Source organism: Rhinatrema bivittatum, chromosome 6 (assembly GCF_901001135.1).
Source record: "Rhinatrema bivittatum chromosome 6, aRhiBiv1.1, whole genome shotgun sequence".
NCBI lineage: Eukaryota > Metazoa > Chordata > Amphibia > Gymnophiona > Rhinatrematidae > Rhinatrema > Rhinatrema bivittatum.
In genome coordinates, this window is record NC_042620.1 from 50462594 (window position 1) to 50485825 (window position 23232).

Consider the following 23232-nt stretch of genomic DNA (forward strand, 5'->3'; position numbering starts at 1 on the left):
ACAAATCTCATCACATTTTACTGCAGACTATTCAAATCACTTCAGTATTTCAAATTGCATTTTAAATATCCATTAAAAACAAAACTTAAACCCCCCATTTTACCTGTATGATTCCAAACTACGGACACAGAAGTACTGCTCCCTGGTGAGTCAGACTGAAAGAATATCAACCACGGGTGACGCTCTTATATCCTGAATATTTTGAACGGCAAAACTTTATTTAAAACCTCAAAAAAAAAAGGCTTCCCATTCAATAGCTTGATGTAAGCCTAGTGGGTGAACAGTTTGCCATTTAAAAATACAGGATTGTTCTTTGCAAAGCAGGCAAAGGGAGAAGGTTTGAAGAAGGGAAGACTTGTTTGAATCCTTTGATCTCTGTGGACAAAGATTTTTTGTACATCTATAACTTTTGAAAGAGGCACTTTATCTGAAAAAAGCTTTTGAAGGGAGTTTTCTTCCCTTAAGCCAAAAGACTTTGCAATATTAATCTGCCTTCCAAACTGCATTTAAATCTATAGAGTGCTACTGTGTTTCATTTTTAGGGATAGACTTTGGGCTATTAAGGGTGAGATACTTTGTTTCACTATTACAAGGGATACTTTGTTCCTTTATTGCAGGGCTTATTTTTTTTAAAAAGGTTTTGGTGGGCGTATGTGTCTGTGTGTGAATGCTTATTGTGAGTTGGTTTTAGGTAGCAGGGATCTCAATAATATTTTACAGAAATCAATATGTTGTTTGATTAAAGCCTTTGAAGATATAGAAAAGTCTATTGAATTTGGTGTTTATATTTTGGTATGTATATAATATCTGTGTGATAAGGGTATTGGGGCTTCTTTATATTCTTAATATTAATTTATTTCTGTCCAATCCACAGTTTAGAGTGGAGTGCCCCTTGTCCTTTTGACTATATAATATATACAGGTTGAAAATATGCCTGTCAACAGTTTAAAATATGTACTTACTGAATCCTTCCTTCCTGCAATTCAGAGAAGCCCCTTTTTTTCAAAAGGCTAAACATTTATTTGTGTTATTAAATAGTAGTATAAAGCAGGGTGCTGAAACAATCCCATCCTCCCTCCCCATTACACACAGGCTTGAGGATGAATGCTAAATGATTCTCTTGCACTGCACAGCCCCTGTGCTGCTGTCACCTAGCTGTAGAATTAATTATAATTTATTTTTAAAACTATTTTGCAAAAGATGTCAGTATGTCTGGGGAAATGTATGTGAAAACACTGTGCTTTTTTTTTTTTTCCTCTTAAGTTCTTGTTCCCAGATGCAACTGACAAATCAGCAGATGGATCGGAAGCTAGATGTGGCACTTCCTCTGTGGGAAACAATACTCCATCAGACAGTGAGGAATATGTAAGTCAGACTGAAGTGTTTTTAGCCCGAAAAAGTATTGACCTTTAAAAACCTGTAATTAAAAAAAAAAAAGGTAGTGAGCCTGTCAGAACGCATTCCTAATTGTATTTTATGGCTTGTTTTATTGACCTTGATTTCCATGGCTTTACTAAAAATTGTGGTAAAAATAATAGTCCCTGATCTGATTGAGATATTTTGAATTTGCCTGACCAGTCATGATAGTCCGAAGAGTTTACTGGACATGATGCTAGAAAAATATTCTCCTGATTTAGAAAGCCTGCCCCCTACCTTGAATAAAAAACTGAGTTGAGCATCATTTTTAGATCACAATTCTTGAAATCCAAATATTTGTCCAGTTACCACATACAAAAAAAAATCCCAAGGATTTGTTCAGTAAAATAAGCTGTTTTCCATTTAATGCACTGAGCTGCCTTGCTAGTATTATGCTGCAGTATGAGAACAGTTCTTACCCACATTTTGTATGTTGGTCACTGCATTTATTACTTATGAAATTGTAGAAATAAGGGACAACAAACAACTTATAGGTGATATTTTTTATTAGACTAAAATAATGCATCTGTGAGTAACTTTCTAAAGATATCCTCTCTCCATCAGGTCATTGAGAAAATGCACTGTTTCACAGTGTTTTAAGTAATACAGAATCAGTAAGTCTTAGATTGCCTGCATGTGTTATTGCAGCTCAAGAAAGGGGAGGAGGGTCAACACTAGTGTCAGAGACTGTGAAAATATGTGGGGTTTTTTTCAGGTAGTATTTGCTGATACTAAGTACCAGCACCTTTTTCCTTCACATGTTTGATTTGCCCTATGGTCCTTCAAAGAAAAAAAAATGCTTCCTGCATAAGAGTACCGGTGTCTTTCCCCCTTTTCCAGCAAGAAAAAGGCCACAGTCGGTGGATTCAAGGACTGTGTTTGTGGAAGGAAAATGTCCATCTCCGATGGACATGGGCTCTGCTACCATTGCTGATTGCAGACTACAACCAAGCCAACTGTTACGATTGTTGACAGATGTCCCGTATCCCCACAGATTGAGGGCCTGGAAAACGGAGGAACTGCGTAAGTCTCAAGAGAAGAGACAGTTAGCCCTCCTTGCAAAGTACAGCCTCATCTGTGTTACTGGGAATGGAGTTGAGCAAGAGCTCCTCCAAAATATCTCCCCTGTTGGCAGAACAATCCGGATCCTTTGGGTCAAGTAGTAAAAGCTGACATGAATCAAAGAAAAAGAGATGCCACTCTGTGGAACCACCAGAGAACAGTCTGTGACAGAAAATCGCAGGCGCTCAAGTGCATCAACACATGGTGCATTATTGCCATCGATGCATAGAGCTCAACTCTGCACCACCGATGCAAACGTCCTTGGTGTATAGAGCCATAGAACATTAAACCTAGATGCCCTTGACCATTAAACCATTGGAAACATCGACACAGTGTGCTGCAGACATCCCTACATGGTTGTATGCATGGCCAATATTGTTGATGGGAGCGGAAAGGGACATGATACCCCTACCACCACCAATTACCAGAGCACTCTCAAGTTCAAAATGATTGGAACAAGGACTACACTTCAAAACACATGATGCTATTTGCTCTCTGCTTTCCCTCATCTCTGATTGGCGTCTGACCCAGAACCTGCAGAGTCTGGAGAATGTGCAAGATTAGATTCTAGTATCTGAAGAGGATATTTCACCACTGATGCCAGGTCAGAGGACACGTCTGCCTCTCAACCAAGCAGTGGAAACAGTGAGACATATCTTTACTTCTTTGGTGGCAAAATTATAAGAAGGAACCTCCCGCCTGAGCATCCAGAACACTAGTCTCCAAAAGAAGACCTTTCCTATCCCAGATTCCTGGACAAGCTGGGAAAGGCACTCAGAGTAAATGTGTATAAGAACAAAGATCTTTGTGCAAATGTCTTGGGGGTCCTCCCAATTCTGGAAATACGAATGGAGCCAGCAGCTATCCCAGTCCATAGTAACCTTCAAATAATTAGAAATAAGAATGTGGGAAACTAATAAGAGTGTGCATTTCCTGTGCCCCTGTGGCAAGGAAACTTGACCTTAAATTCAAACATCCTTGGTATTTGGATTAGTGCAATTGTCCCATCAGTCTGTAGTAATGGAATCAGCACTTAAGACCAAAGAAAACAAGGATCTCAAACTGTTGGACAATTTTGCCAAAAAGATGTTTCAAAGCTCCATGCTTAATGCATTTCTGCTTACCAGTTCTACAAGGTTCAGTACTTAATATGATTGTATGCAAAAAGAGAAACATTTTCTTCCAGCTATTGAATGCAGAATCAGAAATTTCTCAGCTCTTTTAGATGCTGCAGAATGTATACGCTTCCATTTATTTTTATCTTTTATATACCGAGGTTCCTGTATGGGATACAAATCACCCCGGTTTACAAGAAACTGCAACTTCGCCCAAAGGCAGTACATAAAACAAGAGAATACAAGAACTGGTACAACTGTAACATAACTGTAACACTTCCATCTAAGAAGCATTCCGTATCACCACATGCTCCTCATCCAACTCCATCAGAACTCACCACGTGGCCTGGTTGAGAGCCAGTAGCCTGCATGACTGTCCACGAAAAGCTAGCAGATATACCCTGCCTGAGTGATTACTTTTCAGTGAAAAACTCAGAGAAACAGTAGCTCAAATTTAAGGATCAGCACATGATGGTACAATCCCTCTTCATGGGAATAGTATGATAGTCTTTTGCAAGACATACCTTCTATGTTTTTAAAAGATCAAATTTCCAGAGACATCCCTTCTGGCAGTTCCAGCAATATTGGATGCCTTCTTTACTTCCGCAACGGCAATAACTTCCAATTCGAAGTCAACAGCAGGAATGCGCACAGCAAGTCCAGCCCAAGCCTGGACCAAGTTTTTGACAAATTTTCGGATCCAGCAATTATCCTGGTGGGAGATTCCAACACTACCTGAGGAAATGGTGCAAAATCACCAAAGATCACTGAGTTTCTTAGGATAATGCAGCCTCGATATCACTTGTGTTTCTCCCAGCTACCCATTTGCTAGGAGAAACAGAGACAAGATGGAGGCGGTCCAGAGAAGGGTGACCAAAAAAGGCGGAGGGTCTTCATCAAATGAATTATGAGGAGAGATTGAAGAATCTAAATATGTACACCCTGGAGGAAAGGAGGAGCAGAGGTTATATGATACAGACTTTCAGATACTTGAAAGGTTTTAATGATCCAAAGACAAGGACAAACCTTTTCCATCGGGAACAGAACCAGAGGTCACGATTTGAAGCTCCAGGGAGGAAGACTCAGAACCAATGTCAGGAAGTATTTCTTTACGGAGAGGGTGGTGGATGCCTGGAATGCCCTTCCGGAGGAATTGGTGAAGACCAGAACTGTGAAGGACTTCAAAGGGGCGTGGGATAAACACTGTGGATCCATAAAGTCTAGAGGATGTGAATGAAGAGTGGGTGGCTCGCGGGAATGACGGCTACTGCCTGGAGTTAATAACAATAAACATACACACGGTTAATGCGACTCCAACATTGCTGTAAGCTTCAATGGCAAGAGGAAATGTGGAAAAAAGGATTTGCATTCACAAAAAAGTGGGGAGTAGCTTGCTTGTTATGGCGATTACTACCCCAAACCAAATAAGCCTGATACTTCACTTTCAATGCATATCCAGCATAGCTCTCTGCTTCAATGGCAGGGGAGGAAGACCGATACTTCATGCATTTCCAGCATAGCTCTCTGCTTCAACGGCAGGGGAGGAAGACCGATACTTCATGCATATCCAGCATAGCTCTCTGCTTCAACGGAAGGGGGAATGAAGAAAAGTGGATCTATATACAGACAACAACCAACAAGGACTGAATTACATAGTCTGGGTAAACAAATAAGCATGGGTGTAGCTTGCTTATTGCGGCAGTTACTACCACTAACTAATTAAGCTAGATATTCCACTTAGATGTAGTTCCAACACTGCTCTCTACATTAATGGTGGGGTTGGAAGGGAAATAGAACCAAAAGGTTACTAAGGGCCAAGAGAAACAGATAAGTATGAGAAGAAAAAAACGTGCGAAGCTTGCTGGGCAGACTGGATCGGCCGTTTGGTCTTCTTCTGCCATCATTTCTATGTTTCTAGGTTTCCTCATTGTTCAGCCTTCAGTGCAGATCCATCTCACTCAGCGCAACTCTGCCTGAAGGTGGAGTCACTCTGCAAGCAGTAGGCGATCAAACCAGTTCCTCCACATCACCATAGCCAGGGGGTCTACTCCCTCCACCTTATTCTCCAAGAAGCCTGGGAAACTGAGATCCATGTTGGATTTAAGAAGCTTGAATGAGCGCATACTCTGGGAGAAATTCAAAATGAAATTCCTGCATACCATCCACCCCTTTATCCAGCAGGGGCAGTGGATGCGCGCTCTGGATCTAAAGTGACGAGGTGTGTGGCACCTTATAGACTAACCAGTTTATTAAGGCATGAGCTTTTGAGGACAGAGTCCAAGATGTATGAAGGGTAGTACAGAGGTGGGTAAAATATATGGGAATCGGGTAGGGTGGAGATACAGAACAAAGAGAAGGCACTGAATTAGGCAGGCAGGATATGGAATCAGTATTAACAGCTTTATAGTCCAGACTACTGACAACTGAAGTAAGTGTGAAAAGACAGAATGATCAGAGAACAGTTAAGGTCATAGATAGTTATAGTGTGCCATGAAGCCACTGGCTCTGTTCAGACCTACTGTGATGGTGTTAAGCCATTTCTCTGAACAGAGACAATGGTTTCATGGCATACTACAACTATCTATGACCTTAACTGTTCTCACATCATTCTGTCTTTTCATGCTTACCTCAATAGTCTACTATCATACTGTTTCGACATCCTGCCTAATTCAGTGCCTTCTTTTTGTTCTATATTCCACCCCCCCCCCCCCCGCCCACCCAAATCCTATATATTTTACCCACCTTTGTACTTCATGCATCTGACTAAGCGGACTTTGTCCTTAAAAGCCCATGTCTCAATAAATTGGTTAGTCTATAAGGTCCCACCTGGCTCTTGTTTTGCTACACCAGATTAACACAGCTATCCCTCTGATAATCTGGATCAAAAATTGCTTATGCTCCTATTTTCATCCATCCCTCACACTGGCACTACCTATGCTTTATGGTAGATTCTTCCCACTATCAGTACAAAATGCTCCTCTTTGACCTATCAGCAGCACAGATGGTCTACACCAAGTGCCTAGCTGTCGCAGCAGCTCATCTATAGTGTCAGGGCATCCAAGTCTTCCCATGTTCGGACAACTGGCTTGTGACAGCGATATCCCAAGAAAGCGTACTAACCTCCCTGCAGAAATCAATATGATTCCTGCAGTTGCTAGATTTGTAGTGAATTCTGAGAAATCTCCAATTCCCTCTCAGAAAATCAACTTCACTGGTGCATAAATAGATTCTACAGCAATTTTCTTCTGTCAGATCAAGTGCACACTCATAGGTCTCTGGCCTATGGACTGCTGAACCCAGCCAGTGAGTTGCTGGTTGTTCTCGGCCACAGAGTGATAACAATTGACGTAGTGTGATTTACCTATCTTCACATACATCTGTACAAAGGCCTTCATTTCCAGTGGGGCCATCTAACTTAACCCTTAACTACTAAAGTGGAAGTCTCAACAGAAATGAAGCAGGAGCTATGTTGGTGGCTAGTCTCCTTAGGGAAGAAGCATCACTACGTCTAACTCCTCACCAAGTAACATTGGCAACAGATGCTTCAAAAAGGGATTGCGGGGCCCACACAGGCCCTTTTTGAACTTTTATGTTAGATGTATTTGCAGATCCAAAATCTACTTTTTGAGAATCATAAAATACATTTCCCCTTTTCCTCAAATTGCATAACACTACTGTAAATGTTGTGTTCATGTGAAGAATTGCCATTCAGATTAAAGGTGAATATGTATGACCAACATTATATATTCCCTTATTCAGCACCTCAAGAGATATTGGGCTTTCAGAATTGTATAGATACAAAGTGTCTCTTCATAGTTCAAGTTTTTCTTTACAGTTTATGCTAACTAGCTAGAGAATTAGAAAAAGTTCATCTTAGAGACATATATATTTTATCCTCTTAGAACACACTTTCAGATGCATTTTGCAACTATTCAACCTTCATGAATCAGCTACCAGTTCCACCTTCAAAAGACCTTAAATGATTCCTATATTCAGCTTTCCTTCAGATGCTGTTTACAGCTACCTTAACTTATTCCTAGTCTCTGATATCTTCTGGTGATTTTCCTTCCTTTACACTAGCCTGCCTAAGGTTCGGTCATAGATTCCGAGACAAAGCGGTCAGAGTAATGTCGGACAATGCCACAACAGTGGCCTATATCAACCGTCAGGGAGGAACCAGAAGCCAACAGGTGTCTCTAGAAATAGACCTCCTAATGTCATGGGCGGAAGTGAATCTTCAAGAGATCTCGGCCATCCACATCACCGGGTAAGACATCGCTGCAGACTACCTCAGCAGAGAAAGACTAGATCCAGGAGAAATGGAGGCTGTCGACCACAGCTTTCCAATTGATAGTAAACCATTGGGGAACACCAACCATGGACCTCCTGGCAAACCAGTCCAACGCCCAAGTACCCAGTTTCTTCAGCCGCAGGCGGGAGCACCAGTCCCAGGGAATCGATACCCTGGTACAGACCTGGCCACAGGAGACTCTGTTATATGCCTTCCCACCATAGCCCCTATTGGGCGCAATCATCCACAAGATAGATCACCACAGGGGACCAGTACTTCTAGTGGCCCCTGACTGGCCAAGAAGACCGTGGTATGCAGACATGCGAAGACTGCTGACAGGGAGCCCCCTTCCGCTACCTCCACACAGAGACCTGCTTTAACAGGCACCGATCTTCCACGAGGATCCAGCTAGATTCTCTCTTACGGTCTGGCCATTGTGAGGACTCGCCTAAGGAAGAGCGGATGCTTGGGGGCAGTAATTGACACCCTACTCAGAGCATGCAAATTCTCCACATCCCTAACATACATAAAGATTTGGAGAGTGTTCAAAGCCTGGTGCGAGGACTGCGACGACATACCACGCTCAGTCAAAATTCCTGCGATTTTGGAATTCCTGCAGAACGGCCTAAAGAAGAGATTGTCTCTCAACTCCATCAAGGTACAGGTGGCTGCATTGTCATGCTACGGAACCAAGAACGAGAGCGGCAGCATATAGCCTCTCACCCAGATGTCTCTCGCTTTCTGAAAGGAGTCAAGCGGATCCGACCACCCCTGAAGTGGCCGGTGCCTCTTTGGAACCTCAACCTGGTCCTAGATTTTCTAGCAGGAACCTCCTTCAGACCTCTCCGCGGCCTGTCTCTCCTGACTATTAACACTGAAGACAGCCTTCCTGCTGGCAGTCTGTTCGGCCCGTCATATTTCTGAGCTACAAGCACTGTCCTGCCGAGAGCCGTTCCTCACTCACCCCGGGAACCATCCAGTTACGCATAGTTCCGTTGTTCCTCCCCAAAATTCCTCTCAACCAAACCATCTCGCTACCATAGACAGATGAGCATAAGAATTCGGAAGATGCTCGAAGCCTACACCATCTCAATGTCTGCAGGCCCCTAGTCCGATACCTGGAAAGGTCGGAATCCGTACGAAAAACAGACCATCTATTCGTCCTTCACAGCGGGAAGAAGCAAGGGGAAGCAGCCTCGCAACCATAGCCCGCTGGATCAAAGAAGTCATCAAGGCGGCCTACGTAGAAGCAGGCAAGCCACTGCCCTTACAAGTCAAGGCCCATTTTACTAGAGCTCAGGCAGTGTCCTGGGTGGAAACCAAGATGCTGTCACCCGCCAAGATCTGCAGGGCGGCAACATGGCCCTCCATCCACACCTTCTCCAGGTTTTACCACCTGGATGTTCAGGCTCGGGAGGACACAGCATTTGCAAGGGCAGTACTAAGTGGGTCACGGGCAGCCTCCCACCCGGTTCGGGAGTAGCTTTTATACATCCCATTGGTCCTGAGTCCATCTGCTACACGCTAGGAAATGGAGAAATTACTTACCTGATAATTTTGTTTTCCTTCGTGTAGACAGATGGACTCAGCATCCCACCCACGGTTGCCGTTACTCATGGAATTCTCGGGGGACATCCCCGGGAGCGAGTGATTCACGGGTAAGCCATGCTTCCCTTCATCTAGGGCACCCATCCTACCAGGTGTTGACATTTCTCGGTTGAAGGCACAGGCGGCCTCCAGCTATAGCCAATTCAACCGGTTCAAATTAATTAAGTTAACAGAGTTATAAAGTTAATTAAGTTATTCAAATTATTCAGTCATGCATATATCCACAATGCTTTTCGAGGAGCATACTGAAGAGCTGCACTTCCTGCAGGGGTATATGTACTAGGGCTGACGTCAGATTGAAATCTGATCCATCTCCAACTGCTATCAGGAGTACACTATACCCATTGGTCCTTAGTCCATCTGTCTACACTAAGGAAAACAAAATTATCAGGTAAGTAATTTCTCCATTCTGTTTTTCATTTAACATTACTTGTGGTGAATGGAGACAAGCCCTGTTTTTTTCCTTTGGGAAAAAATGTACAATATAATATCTGCAATGATTGTGCTAATTGATCTTGCAGTTGCGAAGTCAGAGGACCAAGTCTGAACAAGTTACTATACTTTCTGAAACATTTCTTATGTAGAATTAAAGGTGAATAAACAAGTTGTAGGGAGTACCTTTTTTATTGGACTAACTTTCAATAGCCGCCGTTCTTTGCTGAAATGCTTATGAAAATCTTTTGGAAATATCCCTGATTTGCTAAACACGTATTTTTCTGACTTTTTGGAAGGAGAAATTTTACTTTCCTAGCGTGTAGCCAGATGGACTCAGGACCAGTGGGTTATGCTCCCCTGCCAGCAGATGGAGACGGAGCAAGCTGATATCACAGTATATATACTCCTGCAGTGACCCCAGCCTACCAGTAATCTCCGTCTTCAGCAGATGGTGGACATGCATCTCCCTATGGGGATTGCCTTGTTTTGAAAGGAGATTTCTAAATTGAGGATAAGGAAAAGCTCTGCTCTTCTGCAGTGATACCTAAAGGTCCCTCCCCCAGTTTAAGATATTCCTGAGGTGATTTCCGTGGTCCCTCAGAGATCTGCCTTGATCCGGTAGCAGGCTCCGGCATGGTCTTTGCTGTTTGTGCAGCTGAAAGGCAGTGGGTGCGCAGGCTGAGTGCGACGGTGATGGCTAAAGCCTTCTCCTCCCACAGTCAGAGATTGTCCCTGTACTCAGTCGGTAAGTGCTGAGCTCGGGTAAGTGTTTTAAAAAAAAACAAAAACCCAAAAAAACCCCCCCCAAACCAGGGTTTTGCCCTTAGCAATATAGGCAGTCAGTGTTTCAGAGCTTCATCCGGTTGCTCGACACGCCGTACTGACGTCTATTCCCGCTCCCATCAGAGTTTTTGGGATCTGGGCAGCCTGGCAGGTTGAGCAGCCCCAGTGGGCTAGGCCCCGCTTTAGGCTTTGTCAGCGCTCCCCATGGTAGGCTGTGTTGGTGGTTTCTTCATGTGCTTTTCTGCATCTCTTACTGCCCTCTACAGGACGTTGGTGTGCGCAGTGTGCCGGCTCTGCACACACGTTGTGCACTTCGTGTTCAGCAAGCGCCCCTGTGTACAGAACTTTTTAGTGCATACGACAATGCTTTGCTTGGCACACGTGTGCAAGCCTTGTCACGCTTGTTCCTTGGCGCCTAATTTTTATGCGCGTAATTTTTTCTGCACAAGCTGCTTTCACGCACTGTTACCATTGCTGATGGCACCAGTAACCAAGAAGCCTAAGTGCCTTGATGTCTGTGTTGCCTGTCACATTAGGGCTTCTCAGTCTGACCTGTACTCCAATATGTCAGCACTATGCAGATGCTGAGGGAGAGGTGTCTTCCTCGGATTTTGCTAAGCTTGGATCCTCCCATTCTGATGATAGTCCAGTTCCGGTTTTGACTGGAGGTGCGCCAGATCTGGGTGCTTCCTTGATTGGATCCTCTGCAGGAGATGGCAGTTCTGTTGGGCCCCTTCCAATGCCTTCTGGGCTTGGCCTGGATCTGGCTGCGTTTTCTTGGGTGGAATTTTTTTCAGGGTTTACAGGCCTAGGTTCAGGCCTTGGCTTCGCCCTCTACTGTCAGGTCGGATCCTCAGCCGGTGGCCCCTCCCTCTTCCACTACTATGGTTAAGCATCGAGGCACGTCTCGTTTCACCACAGGTTTCCCTGAAAGGGAGCCAGATGGCATGGGCGATGAGTCAGATCCTGGTTCCTTGGAAGATGGATTCCTGGTTTGGAGCCATATTGGATCATGTTAAATTTTTTTTCATAAAGATGAGCTGCCAGCCCAGATTTCCCAGACGTTGAAAATGCTGGGAGTGCCTGAGGTGGATCATTTCATTTAATTTATTAAAATGTATTGATCGCTAAACACAAAAAGGTCTAAGCGATTTATAATAAAACATACATAAAGCAATTTAAATAAGAACATAAGAACATGCCATACTGGGTCAGACCAAGGGCCCATCAAGCCCAGCATCCTGTTTCCAACAGTGGCCAATCCAGGCCATAAGAACCTGGCAAGTACCCAAAAACTAAGTCTATTCCATGTTACCGTTGCTAGTAATAGCTGTGGTTATTATCTAAGTCAACTTAATTAATAGCAGGTAATGGACTTCTCGTCCAAGAACTTATCCAATCCTTTTTTAAACACAGCTATACTAACTGCTCTAACCACATCCTCTGGCAACAAATTCCAGAGTTTAATTGTGTGTTGAGTGAAAAAGAACTTTCTCCGATTAGTTTTAAATGTGCCACATGCTAACTTCATGGAGTGCCCCCTAGTCTTTCTATTATCCGAAAGAGTAAAAAAACAATTCACGTCTACCTGTTCTAGACCTCTCATGATTTTAAACACCTCTATCATAACCCCCCTCAGCCGTCTCTTCTCCAAGCTGAAAAGTCCTAACCTCTTTAGTCTTTCCTCATAGGGGAGCTGTTCCATTCCCTTTATCATTTTGGTGGCCCTTCTCTGTACCTTCTCCATTGCAATTATATCTTTTTTGAGATGCGGCGACCAGAATTGTACACAATATTCAAGGTGCGGTCTCACCGTGGAGCGATACAGAGGCATTATGACATTTTCCATTTATTCACCATTCCCTTTCTAATAATTCCCAACATTCTGTTTGCTTTTTTGACTGCCGCAGCACACTGAACAGATGATTTCAATGTGTTATCCACTATGACGCCTAGATCTTTCTTGGGTAGTAGCACCTAATATGGACCTAACATGGCTCTTCAAAAAAGCATTTCACAGTGAGGTAGTGGAATAACACATACACAAAGCAGGAAGTCACCAAGAAAAAGCAGTATTGCTTATTTTAGTTATTCTCTCACAATTAAGTATTAAATTATAAAGACAGTTAATAGTAAATGGTAACCACACCCATTCCCATTTAGAGTATATTATTGAACTATGTAACCGTATAATAATGGCACCCTTTGGATAACTTAGAAACCACATATTTGTGCCTAACTGTAAACTGTGATGGTGCTCTACTATATGACGGTATAGAAAAGTTTTTAAATAAATAAAAAATAAAATAAATAGCATGGTTTATTTTTCCCTATATGCATCACCTTGCACTTGTCCACATTAAATTTCATCTGCCATTTAGATGCCCAATTTTCCAGCCTCACAAGGTCTTCCTGCAATTTATCACAATCTGCTTGTGATTTAACTACTCTGAAAAATTTTGTATCATCTGCAAATTTGAATACCTCACTCGTCTTTCTTTCCAGATCATTTATAAATATATTGAAAAGTAAGGGTCCCAGTACAGATCCCTGAGGCACTCCACTGCCCACTCCCTTCCACTGAGAAAGTTGTCCATTTAATCCTACTCTCTGTTTCCTGTCTTTTAGCCAGTTTGTAATCCATGAAAGGACATAGCCACCTATCCCATGACTTTTTACTTTTCACTTTTCCTAGAAGCCTCTCATGAGGAACTTTGTCAAACACCTTCTGAAAATCCAAGTACACTACATCTACCGGTTCACCTTTATCCACATGTTTATTAACTCCTTCAAAAAAGTGAAGCAGATTTGTGAGGCAAGACTTGCCTTGGGTAAAGCCATACTGACTTTGTTCCATTAAAATACTATATATAAAAATAAAGAACAAAAATAAAAAACAAACAAAAATAAAAAAACAATACATAATACATTACAAAACAACATCACATAATTAAAAGAAATAAATGAAAAATAAAATAATAAAAGAAACACAAAAAATTCCAAACAATAATCTGTATTGAACCAGATCAATCAAAAAGATACCTTAACCATCGTCAGTTATTCAGAACCCACCGTAGGCGTATTGCAAGAGGAAGCTTTTTAAAGAACACCTGAATTTTTAAATATTATCTTGTACATGCACCCAAAAGGTAAGGATTCCAAGTCGCGAGGGCCACAACAGAAAAAGCTGTTTCTCGTGTGGTAGTAAGATGAGCAAGGCAGATGGAGGGTATATCAAGTAATCCACGTTGAGATGACCTCAATTCACGAGTCGGCTGATATATTCTTAATAACGCATTAGACCATGGAGGCGTGTCAGGGCTAAGAAGTTTAAACACCATCATGGAAATTTTATATTTAATGTGTTCAGAAATTGATAACCATTTCAAATGGGAAAGAATGGGTGAAATATGTTCAAATCGTTTTGTGTTCGATACTAATCTCGCAGCAGAATTAAGTAATAACTGTAAGGGTTGCAAAGTGGACTTTGGTAAACCTAAGAACAGACTATTACAGTAGTTAAGATGTGGAAAAATAATAGCCTGTACAATAATATGAAAGTCAGAATTGTAAAGTAGATGACGTAAACCTGATATCAAACGTAATTTGAAAAACCCAATTTTGATAAGTACTTTAATTTGTGATTTAAATGATAAAGTGGCATCTAAAAAGAAGACAAAACTTTTGATAGGTTTATTGTCAGCAAAGGACAAATCATCTAGAATGAAAGAATCATTCTGAGGCTCAGAGGGAGGTCGATGTATTAGCAAAAACTCCGTTTTTTGTTTTTTTTTTTAGTATTGAGGGAAAGTTTATTCTGTGTAGCCACTGTTTAATCGTTATTAAATATAGTTGAAGATGTTCTACAGTATTTTGCCAAGAAGATTGAACTTTGATGAAGAATTGTATATCATCTGCATAGATTTTAAACCCATCTGTAACATTGGCCAGTAATTTAGTAATTGGTGCAAGATATACATTAAAAAGCATCGCAGATAACGCGGAACCTTGCGGCACACCAGATTTTAGAGAATGAGCTGCAGTTAATTGTTTAAATTTAACAGATTGTGAACGACCCTCTAAGTAGTTAGCAAACCATGAGAGAACTAAGCCCGCAACATCGCAATCACGAAGTCGAAAGAGCAAAATGTGATCCACAGTGTCAAAGGCTGAAGATATATCGAGGGAAACAAAGAGAAATTGTTAACCACTATCGGTCACGTTTAAGAGTATCAATAAGTGAAGTAAGAAGAAGTTCAGTATTCATGGAATGACGAAAACCAAACGGGGATTGAGAATTTCATTATGTTCAAGAAAATCAGTGAGCTGTTGCAAAACAGCGCATTCAATAATCTTGGCAACAAATAGCAGTGACGAAATGGGTCTGTAATTTGGTAGATCATTAACATCGAGATTAGATTTTTTCAAGAGAGGTTGCCTGTTTTAAGCTTTTAGGTAAAGAGCCTATATTGAGAGACGCATTCACTATACATGTGAGAGATGAGCTAAGGATATCAATGATACTCTTAAAAACAGAAACCGGAACATTCATCATAGGACAAATGACATTGTTCATGTGTGAAACAATATTGAAATTTCCAATGAAGAAACCACCTCGGAGGGCACTCAGCAGTATTAGTTTGAAACCTGGGAGCAACATCTTTAAAGGTTAAGCTAAAATTCTCTATCGTCAGTATAAAATACTTTAAAAAAGAATCAGCAGAGAGAAATTTGTCAAAGACACTATTCAAATTATGATCCTGAGTAAGGTTATGCACAAAGTGGAATAAAGCCTTAGGACTATTTTCTAGATCTTTGATTCTATGTGAGTGGTATTCTTTTTTAGCCTTAAATGTTTGTCTGGTATTTGCTCAAATGAGTTCTATAATTAGCTGCATTAGATGAAGGATCCTATGTCAGAGTAGAAGAATCCCATTTTGGTTTCCTTGCACAAAGCTTCTTGGTTTTTTTTCTGTTATGGATGCTGTTCAGGAGCTGATTGATCTTGAATGGGACACTCCGGAAACAAGTTTTAAAGGAGGCTAGGCATTGGATGTTTTTTACCCTCTGGATCCAGCTGCGAGAGAGCATTTGCATTTGCTTTTTCCCAAGGTGGATACACTAGTTTGCACCATCTCTAAGCGATCAACTATTCCCGTGGAGGGAGAAGCAGCCTTGAAGGATGTGCATGATAGATGGATTGAGTCTATCCTTAAGCAGGCCTTTGATGCAGTGGCAATGAACTTAGATTGCCTCCTGTTGAACTCTTGTGGCCATTCTTGTCTGCTTCTCTCTCAGGAGGTGGATGATTCTGGGATCAGTCCCAGAGCAGTTATGGAACCCGCTGCTGCTTTTTTAGCAGATGTGAACTGTGATTTGGTCCATACTTTGGCCAGCGGAGTGGCTTTGGTGGCAGCCAGATGTAAGCTGTGGTAGTGGACTTTGGTCCAAAGGAATCTTATGAAGATGCCATTTAAAGGTTTGCTCTTGTTTGGGAATGAGTTGGAAAAGCTGGCCAGTAAATGGGGCGAGTTTTCACTTCCCAGATTGCTGGAGGATAAGAAGTAGGTGCAATGCCCCTTTTCTCTGAGGGGTTGTATTAGAGGCTCCCAGCATTTTTGTCCCTACAGGAATCCCTCATTTCAGAGGTCTCAGCCTCTGAAATGAGGGATTTCTGGCAGTCCGAGAGAGGAGCAGGCTCTAGTTCAGGCCTGTCTCTGCTTCCCAATGAAGGCTTGCCAACCCAACTTCAGGACAAGGAGATAGGGGGCTGCCTATCACTCTCTTATCTGAGGTGAGTCAAGATCACATCAGATCAGTGTGTCCTGGAAGTGATAAGGGGCGGAACTCCTCAGGTCATGTTCATGGTGTCTCCTTGCCACTCCCCGCAGAAGAAGCAGGCAGTGGATTCTACGCTTCTACAGCTCTTCCGTCTGAGGGTTGTGGTTCCCGAACCCACTTCTCAGGAAAGTACAGAGCGTTATTCCATTTATTTTGTGGTGTCCAAGAAGGAAGGTTCCTTTTGCCCCATCCTGGATCTCAAGGGTGTCAACTGTCATCTGCGGGTGACTCATTTTCAGATTCAAACCTTGCACTCTGTGATAATGGCAGTGCAATTGGGAGAGGATCTGGCCGAGGCCTTCCTTTATATTCCCATTTGGTCGGAGCACCCTCGTTTTCTGCGCTTTGCAGTGCTGTGTTACAATTATTTGTTTCGGGCACTGCACTTTGGACTGGACACCATTCCCAGAACATTTTCCAAGGTTATGGTAGTCATAGCAGCAGTGAAAGGATGGAATCCTCCCATACCTGGACAACTGGCTGATTCGAGCCAAGTCATTGCCGTTAGTAAGGACGCATATGCAACCTCTTCGGTGCTCACTGCTGTCTTGATGGAACTCGCAGTCTTCTGAATATTCGGTTCACCTCCATTTGCCGACGGACATCTGTTCTCGCTTCCAGTGATGGTTGCAGGAGGCTCATCTGAGAGATGGTGTATCCTTGTCCGCCCCAACCTGGTTGGTTCTCACAGATGTGGGTCTTCTGGATTGGGGAGCTTATTGTCAGGAATTGGCAGCACAGGGCCATTGGACGGCCGAAGAGGTCCTTTGGAGCAGCAATCGCCTGGAAGCCCGGGCCTTCAGGTTGGCATGCTTGCAGTTCAGCCACAGACTACAGGTTCAAGCGTTCTGCATGATGTCAGACAACACGACGACTGTGGCCTGCACCAATTGTCGCAGGAAATAGACCCCCTTATGGAATGGGCGGAAGTTCATCATCTACAGATGATTTCGGCTTCCCACATCACAGGCAAGGATAATGTATGAGTGGACTCTCTCAGCAGGGAGAGTCTGGACCCGGGGTTGTCTGCTGAGGCATTTCAGCTGATAGTGGATCGCTGGGGACTCCCGTCCCTCGACCTGCTGGCTACTTCTCACATTGCAAAGGTGCCTCACTTCTTCGGTTGCAGGAGAGAGCCATGGTCCTTGGGTATCGATGCTCTTGTTCAGTCCTAGCTGGAAGATTAGCTGCTTTATGCCTTTCCTCTGTGGCCCTTGGTGAGCATGATCATTCGCAAGATCGAAGTTCACAAGAGGCTAGTACTCCTGGTGGCTCTAGATTGGCCCAGGCATCCGTGGTATGTGGATTTGTGGAGGCTTCTGACAGAAACTCCTCTTCGTCTTCTGCTGCACATGGATCTGTAGCAGCAGGGGCGGTTCTTCACAAGGATCCAGCTCGATTCTGTCTTATGGTTTGGCCCTTGAGAGGGCTCACCTGTTCAAATGTAGTTATTCTTCTGCAACGATTGCCACCTTACTCCTGTTATGCGCCAAACACGCTTATGACGCTTATCCATGGGTACAAGAACACTGTACTTAGATTTTGTAGAAAGTATAACTTTTTATTGAGTAATATAAGTATTCTTGGGAGATGCTGGATGCCAGTTCTCTGACAAACTGACTAACCAGTATCTCATCTGTATACATGAACTGATCCTTATATAGGTAAAATACAATACAGTAATAGGTCATAAATTCTTAAGTTGCGTGACCACCTGGAGTATCATTTACATATGTTGTCATGTCAACAGCATGATAAATTATCCCTAAATTACCCATACCAGTTAGTTCTACAAGTTGGGGCACATTTACCATCACTCTTTAGATAATCCTTTGTTCTGTTAAAATCTTGCTGTTCAGGGCAATCGTTACATCTTAGGCTGTGTTTACAGATGCCCCTGTAATGACATTCTAGCCTGAGGTTTCTAACCATTGCCCTCTGCTCTTGTGACCCTGTAATTAGGCATCACAAATTGTTGCCAGCTTCAACTGCTGTCCAGATGTCCTTGGAATTCCTCCAGGTCAGGCTTAGTAGGGCATTTAAAGTTCACATGGCCAGAAAGGCTAAGATAGCAGATGATTCTGGGACAGTTGCCGTCTCCATGTTGGTCTCAAGCTCAGGCACACATATCACTCCACGTTCAGAAGTTCTCCACTTCTCTAACATACATGTGGGTTTGGAGAGTGTTTGAGGCTTGGTGCGAGGAGCGCGGTGTTCTTCCTCGTTCAGTTAAGATCCCACTTCTTTTCCATTTTATTTATTTATTTATTTATTTATTTTTACATGAGGGCTTGAATAAAGGATTGGCTCTTAATTCCTTGAAGGTTCAGGTAGCGTCTTTTACATGTTTCAGAGGCACAGTGAATGGTGTCTCCCCATCCTGATGTGGCCCGTTTCTTGAAAGGGGTAAAGCACCTTTGGCTTCCCTTGCAGTTGTTGGTTCCGTTATGGAATCTTAACTTGGTGCTGGATTTTTTTTTTAGCGGGTCCTACATTTTGACCGCTGTGCAGCCTTTCCTTACCGTTGTTGACCCTGAACACAGTGTTCCTAGTGGCTATATGTTCTGTGCGGTGCATTTTGGAATTGCAGGCATTATCTTGCCAGGAGCCATTCCTTCGGGTGACCTTGCCTAAGGTGGTCTCAGAATTTCATCTGAATCAGTCCATTTCTTTGCCATCTCTGGATAAAGTCAGGCATGCAGAGGAGTTTTGCCTTTTGAATTCCTTGGATGTCGAGACTTGTGTGGTATTTGGAGGTTTTTGAACCTTTTTGAAAATCAGATCGCCTATTTTGTCCTTCATAGTGGAAGGAAGTTGGGTGAACCTGCTTCGCCAGCTACTATAGCTTGCTGGATTAAGGAAGTGGTAACTGCCATGTATGTGGATGCTGAGAAGCCATTGCCTGCTCAGGTTAAGGCTCATTCCACTGGGACTCAGGCAATGTAATGGGCGGAGGTTCGTTTGTTGTCCCGTCAAGATCTGCCGTGCTGCGACGTAGTCTTCCTTACATATTTTTTCCATGTTTTATTGTCTGGATGTGCAGGCCCGGGAGGATGCAGCCTTTGCACGTGTGGTGTTGAATGGACCGAGGGCAGCTTCCCGCCGTGTTCGGGAGTAGTTTGGGTACATCCCACTGGTACATCCCATCTGTCTACACGCTAGGAAATGGAGATAAGTTCATTTTCCTTAGTGTAGACAGATGGACTCCGCTTCCTGCCCTCACCTGCTGCTTGATTGTTCATGGTCCTCTTGTAGGGATACTAATCCCATTGGATTTTTGGTAAGTGTTCCTCCAGTCCCTAGATTGGAGTACCTATGTTTTTACTCAATTTCAGCGTTTATTGTTGGTTTTTAATCATGTTTTTTGCTGGTCTGTCCACAGTTGCTTTTTTGAAGGGAATACTGGCAGGCTGGGGTCACTGCAGGAGTATATATACTGTGATATCAGCTTGCTCTGTCTCCATCTGCTGGCAAGGGAACATAACCCACTGATCCCAAGTCCATCTGTCTACACTAAGGAAAACGAAATTATCAGATAAGTAATTTCTCTGTTTTTTGTTCATTGACACATTTATGTATCCCTAGGTGAGCGCTAACTCCTCTTGTTTGCTATGGATTGATTGTTAGGAGCTCTCACTACACTCATATTTTTCCCAATAGTATGTTTACCTACCATTCAGTTAAATCTTTCCAAGCATAACTCCCTCAATTCATATTTCGTTTACTTCTTCAGCTTGGTAAATGTCTGTTCAAAATATCTTTCTGAGAACCATAGGAACTGCGGCCATGTTTTTAAATTGTTCTTTAACAACATAAAGTGCAGACCTAGGCGATGAAATCACTCTTTAACCGCCAAGAGAATTTCCCATCAGAGTTGAAGAATGAGTAATGGAAAGATTGTACACTTGGGAAGGGAAGCAGGGACTCTACTGTGAGTAACTCTGCTATTTAGGGAACATGTTCTGTATTAAGGGATCAGAGCTTCCACAAAGTCACAGTTGTTTTCTGTCGGATATGTTGAGTAGACATTTACTGAGCATGATTAAAGGGAAAAATACTTTGTATTTCAAGTGTTCGTATGTCTTGCAAGTCTAAAAAGAAAGCCAGGATCAAGTTGTAAGCCATTGTTTATCTGCCTGTATTATTTTTATGTGGAAAAGGGCTTATTTTACAAGTTTTAAATAATGTTCCTGGTATTGCATTTTTAAAAATAAAGCACAAATGGAATTGTGATTACATTTTATCCTTATATTTTTTAGCTAGTAAACATGTAAATGCCATAAAGGAATAGGTGGTGATGAAGGAGATGTGCATGTTTGCCAATCCAGTGTTAACAAAAAAACAAACCAAAAAAAACCAATAAATGAACTGGTTTAAAAGAAAGTTCTTATATGTAGGAAGCAAATGTATAGTTTTTCTTCAGTCTCTAAATATCAATGCCAAAGAGCCAAGGAAAAGAAATAAAGGTGAAAAGATGCAGATTCCAATCCAGATTTATTTAAAGTAAAATAAATTTAAAAAATACATTTGGAAAAATACAGAAGTAAATGGGAAAAATACAAACTGAAAAGCACACACAGATAAACACCAGAAAGCCAGGAGCTCAAGTTTAAAATCAAACAAGCCTCATAAAATGCTTTCTTAATGCATTGCCAAATTATTATTGAGTGATGCTAGAAAGGTATGGATTGGTAAGTAGTTATTGGCTAGCTTCCCAGGGCGTGAACATGACTTCCAATGTGATCCTAAATAAGCCATTTCTCCTGAAGTCAAACAGGTGAGAAATATGAGCTACTGTGTTTAATTTTATTCACGGAAAATATTTAGCACATCTAATACAAATTAGCAGTGATTTATACAAATGTACCCGGATAAGCACAGACTGCTGGGTTATGCCTCCCTTCCAGCAGATGGAGACAGAGAAGAACTTGAAGGACACCACCTGCAGCCCCCTTCAGTATTTCTCTGTCTCCAGCAGATGAAGGTGGCAGAGCCTGCAGTCCTGGTAGCTTGATTCTTAAAAAAAAAAAAAGATATGTTCAGGAATCATTTTACTTGTTTGGCTAACTCAAAGCTACTGTAGCTCTAAAAAAAAAAAAAAAAAAAAAAAAAGCCTCCCGAGGGGACGGTTAATTTTCTCCTTCCCTTCTCGGTGGTAGGATTGCCGGAGGCTCCTTTTAGCTTCCCACATTCCCGGAGCAGCTCAGCGGTGAGTGACTGGGGGGGGGGATTTACCGGTGAGCCGGTCCCTCCCCCCTGGCCCAGACAACCACGAGTTGTGTTCTGGTGAGGCCAGCACGCGTCGATTTGCCGACTTACAAAAAAAAAAAAAAAGACAAACGCTTTTGTTTTGGCCTCCCGGGCTCCAGATGTCATTTTTGAGGCTTCCACTTCTCTAGACCACAGCAATGCTGCGCACCTCGGCATGCTGTGCCTGCAGGGAGCCAGCAACGCGACTCTCCCACAAGAACCTTTGCTCCTGGTATCTCCCTGGGGGCGAGGGTGCGGATCCACCGTGTCCTGATCCTGAGGCTCTTGTCTGGCCGGTATGCCCAGCTCCGCGAGGACATGCAGACTCATTGGCTCTAATTCCTCCCTACGAAAGAGCCGAAGGGCCCAGTCACAGGCCAACCCGGAGCAGGCTTCGGATCCCCCGTGGGCGCAGTGCCCCAGGTCTCCCCGCGACTCCTTTCCCACTTCCCTTGCTCCTTTGGGAACCCCCCCCACAGGAGAATGTAGCCACCCTTTTCGGCAGACTTTGTTTTATTGATGCATAAGGCATACTTAGCTAGCCTTATGCCCACGGGGGATCTGAAGCCTGCTCTGGGTTGGCCTGTGGCTGGGCCCTCTCCTCCCGCAAAGGTTCCTAGGCCGGATCTTTCTGAGCTCTCCTGGATTAGGGTGGTCGGGGGAGGGTCTGGTCCCAGGGAAATACCGTGCCAGCGGATCCGCTTCAAGTGGATTTGGATGAAGATTCCGAGCGTGTGGTGCTGGTGGAAGGGGATGATCCTCGGGTCCTTCGGCTCTTTCGTAGGGAGGAATTGGAGCCGATGATCCCGCATGTCCTCGTGGAGCTGGGCATACTGGCTGGACAGGAGCCTCAGGATCAGGACACAGTGGATCCGGTATTTTGCCCCCCCCCCCCCCCCACCCGACTAGAACTTTTCCATTTCATCCCATGTTGCTTCAGCTGATGTTTCGGGAGTGGGATACTCTGGAAGCTAGCCTTCGGGTAGGCCAAGTTATGGACAAATTGTACCTGCTGCCAGACGACTCTCTGGATCTTCATAAGGGTCCTAAGGTTGATACGGCCTTGTCAGTAGTCACGAAGGGTACGACTATTCCAGTTGTTGGGGCAGCAGCCCTCACGGACCCCCAGGATCGTAAGCTTGATATTCTCAAACGCATCTGCGAGGTGTCTGCTCTTGGGGTTAGGGCAGCTGTTTGCAGTAGTTTGATACAGTGTGTGAGTCTCCGGTGGGTACAACAGCTACTGAGTGCCAGGGATCTTTCTCCGGAAGAAGTGGAGCAGGCTGATCATTTGGAAGCTGCGGTGGCGTATGGGGCCGATGCTTTGTACGATCTCCTCTGTACGTCTTCGCGTACTATGGCTTTGGCAGTGTCAGCCCGCAAGGTTTAGTGGCTCCATAATTGGTCAGCCAATGTTTCCTCCAAATCATA

At 43.4% G+C, this 23232-nt stretch overlaps 1 protein-coding gene across 3 annotated transcripts in view; it reads left to right on the plus strand.

Annotated features, from left to right (window-relative positions):
* The window catches only part of RAB3GAP1 (RAB3 GTPase activating protein catalytic subunit 1), a 182788-nt gene that overhangs the window by 85046 nt on the left and 74510 nt on the right, over window positions 1–23232 (plus strand). For all 3 annotated transcript variants that reach the window (XM_029605371.1, XM_029605372.1, XM_029605373.1), the window contains exon 14: window positions 1264–1365. In XM_029605371.1, coding sequence (XP_029461231.1) covers window positions 1264–1365 — 102 coding nt within the window. The remainder of the gene's footprint in view (window positions 1–1263; window positions 1366–23232) is intronic.